We start from the raw sequence: 18,925 nt of genomic DNA, 5'->3' as shown, positions 1-18,925 counted from the left end.
CGTATTTACACACTCATACACGTGCGCGCACACAGGCTGCATCTTGTCAATGGGAGGCATGTCAGTTTCCATGGCAACAGAGACAGGCACAGACTGTGTGGTGGATCTTGTTTTGGTGTGTGTGTGTGTGTGTGTGTGTGTGTGTGTTTGTGTGTGTGTGAATAAGTAAGAAGGGTGTGTTGCCAGTTTGTGCATCTCCCTGGTTGGCAGTCACCCAGCATCACATTGCGGGCCTGGCATCCCTCCGACAACATTGCAGTACCTACCATCCACTCCCAAAAGTACTTACTTACTTTTTTTTTTTTTTTTTTTAAAGATTTGAACTCCTTTGAGGTTCAAATAAGTGGCTGCTTTGATTTATGGTAAAACTTGGCTGTGGACTCGAAATGGTAACAAACTGAACACGCTTCATAATTATTTCACTATCTGGCTGTTTAGATGTGTTTGTCCACAATAGATGATTATGTTGTGTTCTACTGCGAGTCCACTGACTGTTGAGTGTATGTAATAATATACAAATAGGACTGTAAGTGATGTAAGTCCTAGCCCCTAGAGTTAGTGTCAAAGAAGAAGCTGCATGCATATAGACAGAATGCATGAATGTAAAGATTTCAATTACATTTCACCATGCTATTTCATTTTCGTGTCGGGAACATACATAATCCACTGGAAGTATTTTTCAACCTTTATTCAAGCAAGACACACAAGAAAAGTCACAGGCACACCACCCAAAATGTCACTGCCATTTGTAAACAAGTAATACATTGGAAAATCTCACAGCACACTGGTTAGGAATCACAGTCCTATAGTACAGTGGAACTTCTAAGGTTGAACACAAGCATTTGGGCGAACTCTAAACAGTTTCCAGTATCAAATTCTGAATATTTTTTCCCCCTTATGATATAATAGAAGTAGAATTAATCGATCATAAAAACAACAAAACTCATATTCACCTTCAAGTTTTGATAATGACTAAGAGATAGGCGAGTCTCTTCATACAGTACTTGTATAAACACTACACACAGCTCACTTTTCAATGCACTTTTTTCACATTTCAACATTGTTGCTTTTGCCATATTGTACTGAAGAGCCAGGATGGAGATACTTTGCAGTAAGCGTCATTTTTGGTTCTGTGGTCGTCATCAGACTGTTCTTCATTCATGTCACTGGTACCCTTCTATGGAGGCGGTCCCAAAAAATAAAGAAAGCTAAAGAAAAACTTGATAGAACCAGGAACCAAATGGAATCGCATGTATGTTGTTAATGCAACGCTACACATGCTGGCTAGACACTCTCATAAGAACATTTTTGTTGTGGTGCCAGAAATAAGGCAACCAAGATAGTAGAAACACCTCTCACTTTTGATGACATATCTAATATTGTGGCTGGCAGGTTTACATACATTGTACAGTATATTACAGTTCACTTTATATGTCTTGCCACCCTGCAACAGAGGAATTGCCTAATCCTAATAATTGCAGCAGTCCTTTTGCCCCCAGTCCCCCTCTCTACGCTTGGCATTGTGAGGGGCTTCTTCACTGGGCGGCTTCTTATCGAACCATAGCAGGTTCCACAAACTCAGAGGGCTTTTTACATCAGAAACATGGCCGAGCTTGTGCAATTTTTCTGCTACATTTTTGTCACACCTGACTGGAACTCAGTAATTTCTCAATAAGGACTTGCTGTATTGTGCTCTATTCGATGTGTATCAGCTGGACAAAGACATCCCACGCTGCCAACATCAAACTAATCCAAAATGCATCACTTAAGGAAGGCACAAATGGCTCTCCATTTATCACTCAGACTTGTCACCTACACACGAGCTGTCACAACAATCCTGCAGCATCGCCTTCATTTTGACTTTTAATTCATTCCGTCTGTGATCCATGAGGAGACAATTATTGACTTACCGGCAGTACCTGGTGTGAGGCGTTGCATGTGCGTGGATGCGTGAAGAAGAAAGAGAATACAAAGAAAAGGAAGACAAAGCATCACACCACAGGCATAATTCAATTAACTCACTCTCATATGCCTTCTAAAAATAGACTACCTCATTTACCTTTGTTGCAAATGAACCCTAACAAGAGCAGAAGAAAAGGAAAAAAAATATATTGACACCTGTGTGTTACAGTCACTGTGGGGCTGTTTGCCCTTCTATTTCTTAACAGTCATTATGGCCCTCATATAAAGTCAACGCTGTTTTTTATGTGGCAAACAGACAGTAGGACACCCAGCGGTGCTTTTTGATTCAGTAAAAGGCAGGCACTGCCCGACCAGATCCAGCAGATGGTGCTGTGGTGAAAAAACCTTGGTGTGTTAGTGATTCGATTGGGAATTGAATGTGTTTGAATGAATTTGTCTCTCATAATTTTTGGGGAGTAAATGCCAGATATTCACAGGGGATAGGGACTGAGCCCTGCTGTGAGTAGCGAAAAGAAGGGACTAATCAATGCCCCCCCCCCTAAAATGTTTATAATTGCCTATATTAATATTTTAAACCATAAATATATCACAAACTATGAGACGAAAAAAGCTAACTTTTTTGGTGGTAACTTCCAATACAATGTTAAGCAAAGTACTGAAGTTGGATTTGTCACGATCAGCGCTGTAACGCCCATATCTATAATGTCATCAAGGCCAAATTGTTAATGAAAAAACAAATAGAGGGTTATTCTATGTTTTTTTCTTTTCCAGTTAGGAAGCTACTTTCTGTTTCATTGAGGATGATAGGCAGGGATTATGTCAATTGTGCATGCATCTACACCTTTATCTGGATCCTTATCAAATGTAGAAGGACCTCATGTCTTCCTTCACCTAGAAATTTATGTTTTTAACTGTATCTCTCCTACTAGTCATGGTTCCGACTGTCAAAATTAATTAATAAAAGCTTCATAAGACCACGACAAATCTGAAAAGTGGGTAGACTTTGTTTCAAAAGGCTTAATTGTTTGTTGTCACAAATGAGCTTGCGTAGTAGTCATTAACTTGGCAAACGTTGTTGTTGAGAGGTCTGTTTATGAATGAAGCCTCAGTAAGCGCCGAAAATGACCCCCCAGCTTGTTTACCTCCAATCTGTGCCCATGGCGTGTTTGAATTCAGCCTTTGTCTGCTACTCTGTAGCACATCGATACAAACCCACATGCTATATGATGGCATTGTCAACAGGAGGAAGTAGTTTGTCCTTCCTCCCCACCCACACGACCATCAGCTTGGACACCTCCTTTCACCCCCTTGCCTCCATTTTCCTCTTGGGTGCACCCATCAAACAAATAAAGACAAATGTAGGACAAAGTCACCACTTGCTGCCTTTAAAAGGGATGTCTGTATTCCAGTCCTTGCTCTTGTTAAGCTAATAGCACAAAAACAGGGACACTGTCCAAAGCCACATAAACTTGCACATGTAACTCTATCATTAGCGTGTAACCAATGTCAACACCAAAACAAAAACGGCTCCTAATGACTTATTAATGGGGTAAGGTGAGAAATATAGCTGAGAAGCGAGGCGACGCTTGTCAGATCTTGTGTCAGGAAAGACTCGCCTAAAAACGGACCTCCTTCTCGGGGTGTTGATAGTACCTGGCAGTGAGATCAGGATGGAATACCAGAGGCTCCATTTGGACCAGAGAAGACTATGTAACCATTAGAGGACGCTGTTAGTAGCTGACACCATTCCCCACATTTCAATCCACAAAAATATTATTATTAATGGCACTTGTTCATATAGCTCTCCCTTTGATGCTGAGGAAAACTGCCTGGAATTGGACATCCTGGATTCTGAAACAGGCCTTGATCATCCAACCATCCGTTTTCTACAGCATTTGTCCTCATTAGGCTTAAGGGTGAGCTGGAGCCTATCCCAGTTGACTTTCGCCAAGAGGCAAGGTACAACCCTGAACTGGTCGGCAGCCAATCACAGGGCACATATATACAAACAACCATTTACATTCTCACCGATGGACAATTTAGAGCGGGCGGTGTGAAACTTCGCCAGCCAGATCATAGCTATGGGTGCCCACAGGGAGCCCGATTACAACAGTGAAACCACATACTGTAAATGCAAAATCGCTCGGGGTGTAACAGTTTGGGTGTAAGTCCACGGTTCAGGGAACAAAATGTTTGTTCCTGTTTGTGTAAACAGAAACTCAACAGCATGAATATTCAGTATATAAAGCTATTGTGTGATACTATTCGCTCCAATTAAGATACTAAACATTTGAAAAATGTGTATACATCACAGTACAATATGATGCAATGCAAAGAATACTGTACAGTGACAGATTTGCGCAGTTCTTTGTGACATTATAGCTCTACTTCTGTCAACTGTTTACAAACAATAACATAATAATTGTTGAAGACATTCGCCACGATCAACGTGGAGATCATCAGAAATATTGAAATATTTGAAAGGTTGAAATATTCCTGAATAAAAATTTTGGTCACAAATTATCAAAGCATTTAAAACCAGATGCTCTTTAAGTTTAATATCCATCCTTCCATCCATCCTTGCATCCATTTTCTTTACCGCTTATCGTCACTAGGGTCGCGGGCTGCCGCAGCCTATCCCAGCTATCTTCGGGCGGGAGGCGGGGTACACCCTAAATCGGTCGCCACCCAATCGCAGGGCACATTTAAACAAACAATCAACCTACCACGCATGTTGGGATGTGGGAGGAAACCGGAGTGCCCGGAGAAAACCCACGCAGGCACGGCGAGAACATGCAACCTCCACACAGGCGGGACCGGGATTTGAACCCCGGTCCCCAGAACTGTGAGGCAGATATAAGTTTAATATCAACAACATAATAATTTTCTGATTGCACTGAAGTTTGAAGCAGTGCATCTTGTCAATTATCAAATTATAGTGACAGCACAGTTTTTCACTTAAGACAATTATAATGATGTATCAACGCGTATGCAGTAGATTTTTTTCCGTATATATTGTTTGACATAATGTTTGTTTACTTTCGAGACTGCATGTTGGGATTTCTGTTGCTGTACTGATGTGTAGTTGTTGTTTATGGAGGTTTTGGACATTATGTGCAGGTGGGTTGTTTCAAATGTTCAGTAACTGTAAGCACAGTGATATCAGATGTGTGTGGCATGAAAGTAGATGTCAATAGACAAGACCAGCAGTATAAATCCAGTCTAAGTGGCCTTTATTTGTTTAGATTGACTCAGTGTTGCTCAATTTATTGTCAACATTTGTTCCAAATAATTCGACGTCACACAAATGAAGACCAATTGTAACTATTATGGAGCTGTTTTATGATAAGCGTTTGCGTCTTTTGAAGACTGAAATCTTTTTTTCATTCGGTGTGATATGAAAGCGAAACCCAAGAATAGAGCATTGTACGTATTAAGTACTGCTGAGCTAACACAGTGTAAGATTATACACCTCGGCACTAGTAAAACATGGTCATCCCGTACTGGTTTTCTAATGAGATTTGTGTTTTTTCCACTAAATGCAAATGGCCTGCATGAAAACGCTAATTAAAAATGTAATGATGGGAATTTCTGTGTCGCTAATTAGTCCAGTCAATCTGCAATTGCACGCTGAGTGGCCTGGACAGTTATTTATTTATTTATTTATTTTTGGACTCAAAGTCACCATGGTGATGTGGAGGAGGCCTGGCATCCCACAATGCAGAGGGAAAGAGCTATTTTTAGTACAATGGGTGAACACAGCATGAGCCACTCTTAAAAACACTAACTCAGCTTTTCTATTTTGTTTTTAAATTACAAGTTACGCAATAATGTATCCAATATTTTTGAAACCATTATTATTATTGCTATTATTCCCATTGATTATTTTAGATTTCCAGTGTTCTTAAAAAAGTAAATAATTATAGTAGGTTCATTCATACTTGGTTACAAAATATACAGGATATTTTTTGCTATGTTTTTAACTGATTTTGAACAATTTTGCATTGCTGAATCCGAAAATAACATCGGTTTCTCTTGTTCAGGTTAAGTTTTGCCAAGTTGTTAACAATTTATTAATCAGATGTTACAAACTTTGCTTACTGTGAATTAAATAGTAGACATTGATAAAAGTAAGTACCTGTAAATGGAATGTTACATCATCATTGTTCCAAACTCAGGCTATGAACCTCCATTTCTTTGAACCTCTGAAGCAAAATAACCTGTACATGTCAACAAAAGCTTGTGGCCATAGTTAAAAAAGTTGATCCGATTGAGCAAAACCAATGTGATACTTGGATTCAGCACATCAAAATGGTCCTAAATCAGCTAAAAAATATTTGACAATAAATTTCTTGTTGACCAGTGTTAATATTATAATATGATTCTAAGAACAACAGTATAGTTTGTTGTTAAGATGTAGATATATGAGTTAATCTTTTGAGAAGCAAGCAGTCTACACAAATGTTTTTTTTACTTCACTACCTGAAATGTATATCAGTATACTGTAAATGTTCCACTTATTGTACAGTATCCCATTGTAGTTAAAAGGAGTTAGCTGATGTACTAGAACGTTTTAGAACGTAGAGAGGAACATTTCTCTTACAAAAGTATGAGTGATTGTGCTATTTTTATTTTCCTTACAAGCCTTTCCTATTAATAAATCTTTGTCCAGTCTTTTACATTTAATTGAAATGTTCTTTTTTTAGTCTCCTTTGAGATGTTGATGTACTCATCCATCGCCCTTGTAGTGCTATTTTTACCTTGACCTAAGTGAATTATTTAAACACTAACCTGGCTTCCCAGACACCCCACTGCTTAGTCGCTTTGAAGAGACTCTTTCTAGGCAGACATTTACTGATTAAGCCTAAATCGCTTTCAACGTCTGCGCTGGCGGGCATCGAATCAAAACATTCATTAGTGGTGATGCGTTATGGTATGGGCGGCAAAATCCCTCGTTGTTAGTCCTTCAGCTTGTCAAGGTCGCAATAGGGCAAACAAAGGCCTATTGTCTCACTGAAGGTATTTTGGGCTATTTTTAAAGCATCATAATCAGCCTAAGTTCTTGCCCTTGTGAGCAAATGAGGATTTACATATGTGCCAGTGTGTTGTTTTTGGTTAGAGGAGGTCAATGTGATGAAACAACCTGAAATAGATGAATGTGCTCTGTGGCGTTCCCGTAGGGCAATCTGTGTTCTATATGTCGCTTGCGTGTATGTAAATGTGTGTACATCAACTCCAGCTTTACAAATAAGCAGCATCCATGGGGGGTATACTGAGAGCAGAATGTTATTATTATATATATATTTTTACTGAGTTTTCTTTTTTGGGGCATTCACAAATATAAACCGTGGAAGACTACGGGAGCTTTTTATAGAAGCGTTGGAGTCCCCGGGATTTAGACCATTTATTTCCATCGAGTCTAAGAGGATACACTGGCATTTGTCCACACACACAAAGATTCACAGCCTCTTATGACCGTCGCGATCTTTCTTCTTTCTGCCTTTCTTTCAGCATGTCTCTCTCCTTGCCATCACCAAGCTTTAACCCCCGGGCTGTGCCAGGGCTTAAAGGAGTAACACGAGCCGTGTTGTGCCACGGTCTATTTTCCGCAGGACGCGGCCAGCTCGTGATTGTGTGGTGTGAAGTGACACCCGCCCCCCAACACACACCCAATGTGGCAATCGGGATTTTGTCTTGTCTTACATTCGTTTCCTGTTGGAAACACTGGATGAGATAACGCAATCCGGTGCAATAATTCTGTCATCGTTTTTCTATAATTGGTTCATAGGCGTTCAGTATAATGCTCACACGTTCATATTATTTTTAGGCAGTGTTGCTTTGGGAGCTGCAAGCATAGTGACGTTTCATGAAACTCCTCCTCTTCATTTTGACTTTTTGAAAACAGTTCCCAGATCTCTTATTAAGATGTCTATGATACAGCGGTAGCGCCACTTACGGGTTTAATTCGACCAATTTTGTCGCTAAGTTTATTCGTATGTCAAATCATTTTTCCCGATTGAAATTAATTGGGCGGGATGGTAGGCGACTGGTTAGCACATCTGCCTCACAGTTCAGAGGACCGGGGTTCAAAACCCACCCCCACCTGTGTGGAATTTGCATGTTCTCCCCGTGCCTGTTTGGGTTTTCTCCGTGTACTCCGGTTTCCTGCCACATCTCAAAAACATGCGTGGTAGGTTGATTGAAGACTCTAAATTGCCCGTAGGTGTGAATGTGAGTGCGAATGGTTGTTTGTTTATATGTGCCCTACGATTGGCTGGCAACCAGTTCGGGGTGTACCCCGCCTCTCACCCGAAGATAGCTGGGATAGGCTCCAGCACGCCCACGACCCAAGTGAGGATAAAACAGTATAGAAAATGGATGGATGGATGAAATTAATTGAAAGGCCATTAATCCGTTCCAGCCCTCCAAAACATTAATAAATATGTGGCCTTGTTATTAAAGTCAGGAGCTTGTGTCACTTAGGTTGGCCGGTAATTTCAGTGTAAATGTCTGCTCCTTGCAAATGTTCTCAATTAATATTTGTGAGTTTGACTGTTTCTCCTGATAAATAAACAGCTGGTAGTGCATCAGTGACTGTGGCTCTCCTTGTCAACATGCGAGGGCCTTACAGTACCTTCATTTCTTTTCACATCACACACGTGGTGGTTTACATGAAGCTGAAGTTTCATGCTCTATTTCTGGAAATTAGCCTGTTTTGAGGAGGTGATACTGTCTCATGCAATTGAGCCACTGCTCCCTTGCCCTCCATCGACTGCTGGGCCAACACAGAGTACAGCTTTTTGTTATGAAGACTTGGGTTGAACCCACTTGTTGAGCCCTGAGTCCAAAAAAGGGATCGCGAACTGCAAAGCACATCTGAGCTCCTGAAGACAAAAACAATAAACGCATGGGTTGTATTTTCACTTGTGGAGGCAGCACTTCATCACCAAGCCTCTGAATTATAATTGTCAATTCGTGTGAGGATCCATATATGTACCGCATGTAGTGGCCACATTGCCAAACAAAATTATTTGGACCATTTGTTGCTTTGACATGCGAGTGCAAACTTCAGATACGAGCACTAAACTCAAGTAAACTCACTTCACAATAAGCAGCAGTTTCTCAAATAGTGACCCTTTCATCCAAAAAGAGACTTTAAGCTGTTTAATGCCACTCCCAGTTGGCAAACTAAAGATAAAACAGAGAATTACACACACATTGTAATATATTATATTATATATTTGTTTATAGATAGATAGATAGATAGATAGATAGATAGATAGATAGATAGATAGATAGATAGATAGATAGATAGATAGACAGACAGAGAGAGAGAGAGAGAGAGAGAGAGAGAGAGAGAGAGAGAGTATACAACTGTTACGTGTTTGTTTTAGTGCCCTGTGATTGGCTGGCGAGCATTTCAGGGTGTACTCTCGCCCAGCTGGGATAGGCTCCAGCTCACCTGTGATCCTCATGAGGGCAAGTACTATAGAAAATGTATGGTTGGATGTTTTGAAGCCCATTTAGCTGCACTTGCAGACTGTCCCAGCCATTTTGTGTTACTTTTTTCTTCCCTCTAGTTAAGTCACTAATGTCATTGGACTTCTATTGATGAAAGCTTTTAATCTCGAGATGTGATCTTTCCATATGATGCAAAGTCAAGCTAAGCAGTGACGCCCGTGCTGCATGCTGCCATGCTCTCGACGGGGTTATCGAGAACGCTTTGGGTCGTATGACTCGAGCTGAGCAGTTAGTCAGAATTAGGCCATAGCGGAGCCCAAGGGGGGAGATGCCACGGTGACCACTCCAAATGGTGTCTTCACTGTGCACCATCTGTGTGTATGTGTGCACGCATGGTCTTATAAGAAGCTATTTTTACCATGGGACGGCAAAGGAAATTTGTTGGTTTGATGCATGACTTTAATTGAAAATTTTAGTACATTGGCGTAAACTCCTTTTTGGGGACAGACTCAAATTAACCTCTGCCTGAAATCTGATTGCAATTCACGAGGAAATTGCCTTTCAACCAAATCAAAGCGTTTATTTTTAACAATAGCCGCGAGTGGTTCTAATTTCTTTGGACATGGGCGAGGCTTTTACATCATTTTAAAGAGCAGAACAGTCCTAAGGATACGCCCGAGATGGACAGCGTGGATTAAAAGTCGGATCATTTTCTTGGAGCGATACTTCCTCTCTGGCGTCTCTCGACTCGTTCATCCGGTTTCATGGATGATGAAAGTGTCAAAGCCTCACTCATCTACCTCCGGAGATCATTATACAGCTCACTCAATCCTGTACACAGGGCTCCATACATATAGTCTATACTTCAATGTTACTCTTAAACATATGTGACTGTGTATTTTTTGTAATGTATGTGTGAAGCCTCTACATTCCCAAAGGTCACGTCTATCCCAGCAAGCCATTATGCATATTCATGATATTCCTACGCGCGGGGGGGTGGGGGTGGGGGGGGTGGGGTGGAGAGGATTTCAGGATTTCCTGATTGCAGGCGTACATCCAAGTGATGAATGGGATGGTTACTGCCTGTGATTGCTTTTTTGTGCCTACTTGCTAATGGTTTATCATCATCGGGTAAACACGAGGATGGATATTATGACGGCCGAGCACACCGTGGCTGATTTATCAACATCTGCCATTTGCAAAAGAAACATCCGGTTAGCGGCCGCCTCCTCCTTGTTGACAGGCGAGGATAAAGGAGATTCTGCAGAGTGGAGCATCTGTCATATTGGGGAATATCTGTGTTGGATATTTGTGGTTTAAAATAAATGCCCTGTAAGATGTTTTAGAAGTAGATGACAGATTGAATTACCCTTGTTCCTGCTTGAATTTTATAATCCAGCAATTTCTTGATCTTCGCCTACCTCTCCGCTCCCGAGTCAGAGCTGTCAACATAATCACGTGTGCTATCAAAAGTGGGTCTTCTACACGGAAGCAACCAATCAGAGGAAAGGGAACGGTTTTTGCCAAATATGGACACAGCGGATACAAAACTGGGACAAATAGAAGTAGCTGTCAGAAGGGCCTTTTCTGGACACTCATATGACAAAACCAAGGTGTTTTTAAAATGAAATTTACACTTTTATACTAAGTCCATGTTTGAGAGTCACTCTATGAAGGTCTAAATAGCCAAAATATGCGACCTTTAAATTCTCTTGTAGCAAAAACATCAGCACCTACAGAACCATGTAAACAGAGTCTTACAGAATTTTGACTTCCCTGCACAGTTTTAAAGACGATCTTACGTTCAGGTTAAGATTGTGCCCTGGTAGTTTAGATACATTAATTACAGTATATATACACAACTCTTTATGAAGGCTGTGAGGGAATAAAGGGAATTGATTTTACTCAATAAACACAGTACCTCAGATAGATTTCAAAATAATAAGCGGTGCCACTTCTACCGACCTAGCTTTTCTTATTGGAGTTCTATCTTCTAGATCTTGTGGGTCAGGGCATCACTGTGCCCCATTCAAGCACGAACATAACACCCAAATGTGAAACACTAAATTCCTGGATCTGTATTTTCTATCAAAACTGAACTAATCTGTAGTAGATTCCCCCTTGACCCATGTGCCAACCCTTGGCAACGTTTTGTGAAAATCAATCTGCTAACAAACTCGCCTACAAGCACTGGTCAAAATGTATTCGTTCCTAACTATGTTGCTCACCAAAACAGAAGCACCGAGTTACGTACATTGTTAGTCTCGCATGTTAAGTAAAGTGTAGAGTCTTACTGCATGTTGTAAAGGAGTTGGTTACCTGCACAGTACTAAAGATGAGCTTACATTGATGGGAGACTGTCCTTCTCAGCAATTAGTGTTCCACTCAACTCTAGCGTTTGGCATTTCACCTGGTCAGTGGCAAGTGGATCGTAAATAGTACTTGTACAATTAAAGGCCTCCACACAAACAAAATGTCTTACTTCAAATAAATATGTGCACCAACCTTGCTGTTGAGTCAATACATGAACACGACCTCGATTGGAGGAAATACTTTGTTGTTCCTTTAATAATAGCTTGCAAGTAAAGCTAGATTAGTTTGTCCCATTTCACTTTCTTGTGATGGAGGAGCAAACACACAAACAGAAGCATCTTATATAAGATTGTTTTTAATATTGTGATATTGATTCCACCCGTATTACCCGCCGAGAGTGTATGTCTGTAGGATATGAAAAAATAGACCACCTTAATCATCAGTTCACATGTCCATTGAGTAATGTGTTTATCTCTTTTCTGTTTTGCAGCCCTATAGAATCCTGCCAGAATTTCTACCAAGACTTCACGTTACAGATCGACATGGCCTTCAATGTCTTCTTCCTCCTTTATTTCGGTCTCCGGGTAAGCAGCACATGCACCATTCTGCTTGTTTCTAATCACACCGGCATCAAAATAAATATTGTAAAAAATAAAAAAATTACATTACGCTACATTTACTCAAGTAACATTTTGAATAAATTGTACTTCTCTGGGTAGTTTTAATGAAGCATACTTTTTACTTTTACTCGAGTATTTATGTTAAGAAGAAACGCTAATTTTACTCCGTTACAAAGATCTACATTCCGCTCGCGACTTTCATTTGTCAATAATTGCATGTGCGATCTATTTTTAGACGTTTGTTTTCAACTTCCGCATCGGGCGCAATTGCTCCAGTCCACTGTGATTACCACAGTGATCAAGTTCACCAATCAAATGACACAGGAAAATCACATGTCCGCACACAAAGTCTTCTATTGGGCTTCGCCGCCCAATCAAAGTGAGTCTTGGCAGTCGCGCGTGACTCATTTTTACATTAGACTACCAAAAACAACAGCTTTAACATGCAGCGTAGTTTTGTACTGCCCAAACTTGGGTATTTCAGTCCACTTCTAACTTTAGAAAACAGCAGTAGTTTTTTCACTGAGTACTTCTTACTCAAGTAATTATTTGGCGGACTACTTTTTACTTTTACTTGACTCATATTAATCTAAAGTAGCAGTACTCTTACTTTAGTAAGAGTAAGTATAATATTTGGGTACTCTCCCCACCTCTGCTATCTTGTGCATGTATTTCGCTTTTTCTTTGGCTTTTTCCATGCATTTTTACAACACTAATTCAGAACAAAGGACCGGACTGTTATTGGTGGTCCACTGCTAAACGTTAGACGTTAGCTAGCTATCGAGCAACTGGCTAGCTTCGAGAGGATTTTATTGGATTTACATTTATTAGTGGTCAACTTTTAGTTTAACTTTTACACTTGCGTGACAAAGTGACATACAAGGCCTGCATCTACATGTCTGCAATTTAAGCTTTTTTCATAAAAGTGTAGACAGTGTCTTAAGTGTGTGTTTTTTTTTTTTTTTTTTTTTAAATGCACAAGACGGCGACAATGCACTACTTTTCTATTAGATAGGTTGATGGCATGACTAAATAAAACTCACTTCAGCATAGTTCCTTGGCACATAATGCCACATGATGGTGCCAAAGCAATGCTTTTATGTCAGACAGGGCTTTGGCCAGAATAAAAAGACAGTGAATTGATGAGTTTTCCAGTGAATAACAGAGGATCAGAGTCCACAAATAGGTGAATTTTCCATTAGTGAATTGGGAATATGCAAAATATAATTACTAATTCCATTTCCATTATTTCCTTTAGGGGAAAAAAAAATCTTATTGGATTGTCTTTTTGTGTGAGCTTTAAAGTCCCTGTAAAGTGAAAATACATGTCCTCTAAATTTGACACACCACAAACAATAGTGTCGATAACAATCCTGCCAAATTTTAATCTTTAAAAAAATGGGAAAAGTGAGGCTTCAAAATCGTGAAGAATCAAACCTTTCTCTCTGCTCTCAGAAGCTGCGGGCGTGTCTGCTGAATGCACTGAAACCACGCCCCGCTCAGCAGTTAACTGTTAATCAAATACCACTACTAGAACCTGCTATTTTGTCTAGCGTCTTACTTATGCCTACACATCCCTACATGTCAGAGCCTCCGGCAACGAGGTACTTTAAAACGCCCACGCCAGCATGAAGCCCCTCTCCACATGCTGGCTGTCACGTCGGATTTTTATTTTATTTTTTTTCCCACGGCCACGATTCACTTTACTGTGGCTTAAATATTGCAGTATCCAACTCACTATTCTTTTTTTTGCAAAACCCTAATAGTTTAAACAAGCTCTGTTTTACATTGTGCGAATGGCTGCCAACCAGTTCAGGGTGTACCCCGCCTCCTGCCCATGATAGCTGGGGGAGAGGCTCCAGCACGGCCGCGACCCGCGTGAGGAGAAGCGGCTCAGAAACTGGATAGATGGATGGATGTTTTACATTGCTGTCATGCCAGCAAAGAGTCTTGTGGCAAATCTGACAAACGACTAAATCAACTCATAAGCTACTTATGCCCCCAACCATGGGGCATTAATCAGCAAGTAGGGTGATGCAAGAGTGGAGTCACTGCATGGTGTTGTGAACGTAGGTGTTTCTGTTTGTGATTTTGACTTCCCCGTTTCTTCTCGCAGTTTATAGCAGCCAATGACAAGCTGTGGTTCTGGCTAGAGGTCAACTCGGTGGTCGACTTCTTCACTGTCCCTCCTGTCTTCGTCTCCGTCTACCTGAACAGAAGCTGGCTCGGTGAGTCGCCGCAGCTCCTGTCCGACAATAGTTTCCCCCTCAACACAAGCATCCTACCACCACTCTTTTCTACCATTGGCCCTCAATCTTTACCTGTCAACCTTCCTCTTTATCACTGACTCTCCCTCCCCTCGCTGTTTCCCCATTACCGCGGGTTTGTCGCTGAGGCTTTCTGGCTCCGGGGCTGCAGTCTTCTTTATCTTGTCATGGAAAGTGACAGGAAATCTCCTCTGATATTTCAAGGAGCACCGGCACAGAAGAGTGTCTCATGGGGACGAGAGTGACTTTGGTTCTGTGTATGTCTTTTGTTTAGACGTTGCACCTGAAACAGCTCACAGTGACCCATCACTGCGATACATTCACAAATACAAGTTCTAGCTCCTCATACACACACATGAACGGGCAGTCTTGCATGAGCAGTCTGGAAAACACCCTAACCTGTATTACATAATGGCCTAGTTTTATCTGCGAGTTCAGAGTATTGTGACCTAAATTACACTGCAGTATAAAGCCTCTCTGTCGTGCTCGGGTGCACAGCTACTCTGCTTGTAATACCATGAATAATACTGCTACCTCACGACCTTGGCCAAACAAAAACCGAGACTTATGTACGTGATTCTCGGGCATGATGCTCTCATAAAATAAGACGCTCTTCTCAAAACTGGAATACTGTAATAATAATTTGGTAAGAGATTATATTCCGGTTCCAATTTGGTTTACCTGGACTGCATTTATTGTGATCTACTGCAAGACCTGGCTCAAAAGACTCCCTGTAGTAAATAAACTGCTATATGAGGAAAATACGGCCTTACGATATCGTGTTTCTACAATTAAATTAGTTACTGGATGCCTGGTACTCTTTGCAATTGAGTCAATCAACACACTTACTATTTGAGGATATATTGTATTACAAAAATGTGTTTGTACATTTAAATGCATCTCCCTTAATAAAATCCTTACTCGGGTTGGGCGTCGAGAATCGATTATAATCCAGACTAATATTCTGATTCTCCAGGAATCATTCAAATTTTAATATTTCGGTTCGTCGTTGCGATGCCTACATTCCGTTGAGCTTCCTCTCTGAAGTTCAGCTAAACGGCCCTGGCCACTATATTCATAAATATAGTATAATAAAAATGTGTTTGCACAAATAAAGACTTCCCCCAATAAATGCCTGCTTCCTAATAGATGCCCGCTGTTCACTGCAGTTTGAGTACTTCTGTACGTATAACCCCAGACTATTTGAGGACATGTAGTAAAATAAAAATGTGTTTGTACAAATAAAGGACTCCTCCATAAGAAATGCCTGACTCCTAATAGATGCCCGGTACTTGTTGAAGTTGGGTAAATAAACAACCACAGCCAAGATACAAGGAAATAAGACAAATAAGGCCTCCCCCTAATAAAAGCCATATTTCTAATGGATGCCTGGTACTCTCTGCAATTAAGTAAATGAAAGTTCCTAGCCATTATTTGAGGAAATACTGTGTTATTAAAATGTTTTTGTACAAATGAAGACCTCTCCCCTGATAAATGCCTGACTCCACAGGTGTCAGACTGGTGGCCCGTGGGCCAGATCTGGCCTGCCACATCATTTTATGTGGCCCGCAAAAGTAAATCATTTGCGTCGACTTCATGTTTCTAAAAAATATATAAAAATTGCAAATTGTCTTTACTTGTAATAACATTGAAATATTATAAGCGTTTTTTGTTAACAAGAAATTTAATAATAGTTGAAATGTTTTTGACATGTTTTTAGAGGCTTCTGATTTCAAAACTATTGTCTATCATTTGGTTGTGTATATGTAATTATATGAGATGGTAATTCTTATTTATGAGTTCCCAATCAGTCACTGATGGTGTAGTGGTACACAGCGTGGGTTCAGTTCCCACTCAGTGACGGTGTGAATGTGGGTGCGAATGGTTGTCTGTGTCTATATGCGTCCTGCGACTGACTGGCGACCAGTTCAGGGTGTAGTCCGCCTTGCACCCGAAGTCAGCTGAGATAGGCTCCAGCGCCCCGTGACCCTAACCAGGATAAGCGGTGTTGAAAATGGATGGATGAAATGGGGTTCCCAATCAAAACGGCTCTCAGAAGGAAGTCATAAGTACGATGTGGACAGTGACAAAAATTAGTTTGCCACCCCTGCCTTACTCCTAATAGGTGCCCAGTACTCGTTGAGTAACTAAACTTCCATTGCCACTCTATGATAAAAATACAGAATATATTTTTTGAAAATAGTAGTTTATGTAGATGTGGCCTTATGGGTTATTTTAAATTGAAACCCATGGATAGAAATACTATACTATAATTTCAAACATAATTATCTAATATTTAAGGAAGTTTGTATGCATACCTTTTGTATTGCGCCTACCCGAGTCACAAAATTGGTGCGAAAATAGGAAGCCGGGGAACAGTATGAGGTGTTGAGGCTTTCTCAAGACCCCGCTGTGGTTAATGAATCCCACCAGGAGTTCAAGTCATGTAATGAATTAGAGATGGTCAAGTGATCCGGTTCTTGGTACTCGTGATGCAAGGTGTCCTCGTCTCCTCCTCAGAAAATCACCACGACAGGGGCCTTGATGAGGATGATGAAAGACGCTGAAATGCCCGTCTGGCTTATGCTTGAGATTCTGTGCGGTGTAATTACCTGAGCCTCTTTTTTTTTTTTTATGCCCTATATCTGGGCCTGGAATTTATAGCCTTGGGACTGCATTGCAGTTGTTGTGTAAAACAGGAGCTAAAATGAATGAAATTTCAAGTGTCAGATTTATTCGGAAAGAAAATATCTGTTTCATTTATGTTATGTTGGACATCTATAACCACGGCAAGAAGATATTAACAAAACTCCTAGTGGCATGTGAGTTAAGTGTGTGTTTACTGGGGCTAATATTTCCCCACATGCCACAGGCTTCATAAACCATTCCAAAGTATTGCTTATGAAATTAACAGTATGCATATCTGCCGGCACATGTTGCATCGCCAAACGGGCTGGCAAAAAGCTTCCGGAATACTAATGAGACACTCCGAGTCATTGTTGATATTCACGACTCCTGTCCAAACTCATCACACGCTGTGATGTTATTATTATTATGCAGGTCATGTATTGTGTAACGTGGAGTTTTGGTACCCACGTGTGCCGGGTGAATAATCACAATCACATACAGCGGAACCTCCAAAGTCAAGTGCCCAAAAAGGTCTTTTTTTCTTATTCTTTGGTGAGGGTACTATTAATCAGTGCCCACGTAGGTCTTTTCTATTTACAAATTGTTGATCAATCTAAAGAGTTGAAAACGCCATGTTAATGGCTCAACAAACATGCCATTTTGTTGGTTTCCTGAAGAGTGATGGTTTTGGAGATGCGAGGATTCTGCCCAACATCAGCGAATATACAATTTAGTCTTACCAAGCAAATGCTAACGTAAATAGCATGTAGCTGAAAGGATAATGGCTAATGAACATAGAAGCCTTTATTTTTAATCCACCACTATTCACGTGGGAAAGGGAGAGAACCCAGCTTCGAATAGCAGAAAAAAATTACGCCACCCTAAAATATTTTATAATCGTCTATATTAATAGATTAAACTGCAGGTATACAGACTATGATTTCAAAACACTTAAACATCATTTCAAACTCATCTTCCAAATTGACCATCAATAAATGGTCTACAGATGATTTGATTAAAAAAAATAAAAATAATGCACCCGCAGTGCGTGCGTACATGCGGCGAAGATTCTCTCGTGACTTCTTTCATTTGCAACCCAGCCTAAATTTAGCTCCTCCCACGAATAGGTGAATTTGTTAATCGTGAACTGTGAATATGCAGAGGATTTACTGTATACTGTATTGCGGGTCAATAGTATTAATTATTACTTTATTTTAGTTGTAGTTTATATGTCATAGTGTTTCACTATGCCATAGTAGCTGGAGTAAACCCATGCAAGCAATTGGGAAGGCCAGATCAGAGATTGGAACCAAGAACCTCAGAACTGTAAGGCAAATTTGCTAACTACTAGGCTATCGTGATACTATGAATTAAATATCAATTACATAAATTAGTCTGCCTGAGCTGATGCAGTTGTAAATGAAAGAAAATTGGCTAATGATGAGCATGTAAATGACAACAACATTTTTATAATTTTAGTACTTTATTGGCTGAGTAATCTTACTTTATTTTGGCTGTACTGAGTTTTATTATACAGTGGTTGGCTTCTCTTTACATGTGTATGGTGGTTCAGAATGTTAAAATGTTACTTTAAACATTTCCTTTAGCGTTTGTAAAAGGTGGTTGACCAGTTCAGGCTGTAGTCCCGCCGTACGCCTGAAGACAGCTGGGATAGGCTGTAGCCGGCAATTCTGAACAGGATAAGCGAAAGCG

General features: G+C 40.5%; 1 protein-coding gene across 24 annotated transcripts in view; it reads left to right on the top strand.

Annotated features, from left to right (window-relative positions):
- The window catches only part of kcnma1a (potassium large conductance calcium-activated channel, subfamily M, alpha member 1a), a 191,139-nt gene that overhangs the window by 90,894 nt on the left and 81,320 nt on the right, over nucleotides 1–18,925 (top strand). For all 24 annotated transcript variants that reach the window (XM_061790796.1, XM_061790798.1, XM_061790797.1 and 21 more), the window contains exons 4-5: nucleotides 12,188–12,281; nucleotides 14,434–14,545. In XM_061790796.1, the coding sequence (XP_061646780.1) occupies nucleotides 12,188–12,281; nucleotides 14,434–14,545 (206 nt within the window). The remainder of the gene's footprint in view (nucleotides 1–12,187; nucleotides 12,282–14,433; nucleotides 14,546–18,925) is intronic.

Source organism: Phyllopteryx taeniolatus, chromosome 11 (assembly GCF_024500385.1).
Source record: "Phyllopteryx taeniolatus isolate TA_2022b chromosome 11, UOR_Ptae_1.2, whole genome shotgun sequence".
Taxonomy (NCBI): Eukaryota; Metazoa; Chordata; class Actinopteri; order Syngnathiformes; family Syngnathidae; genus Phyllopteryx; species Phyllopteryx taeniolatus.
Note: the sequence above shows the minus strand (reverse complement) of the source record. Positions and strands in the feature narration are given on the sequence as shown.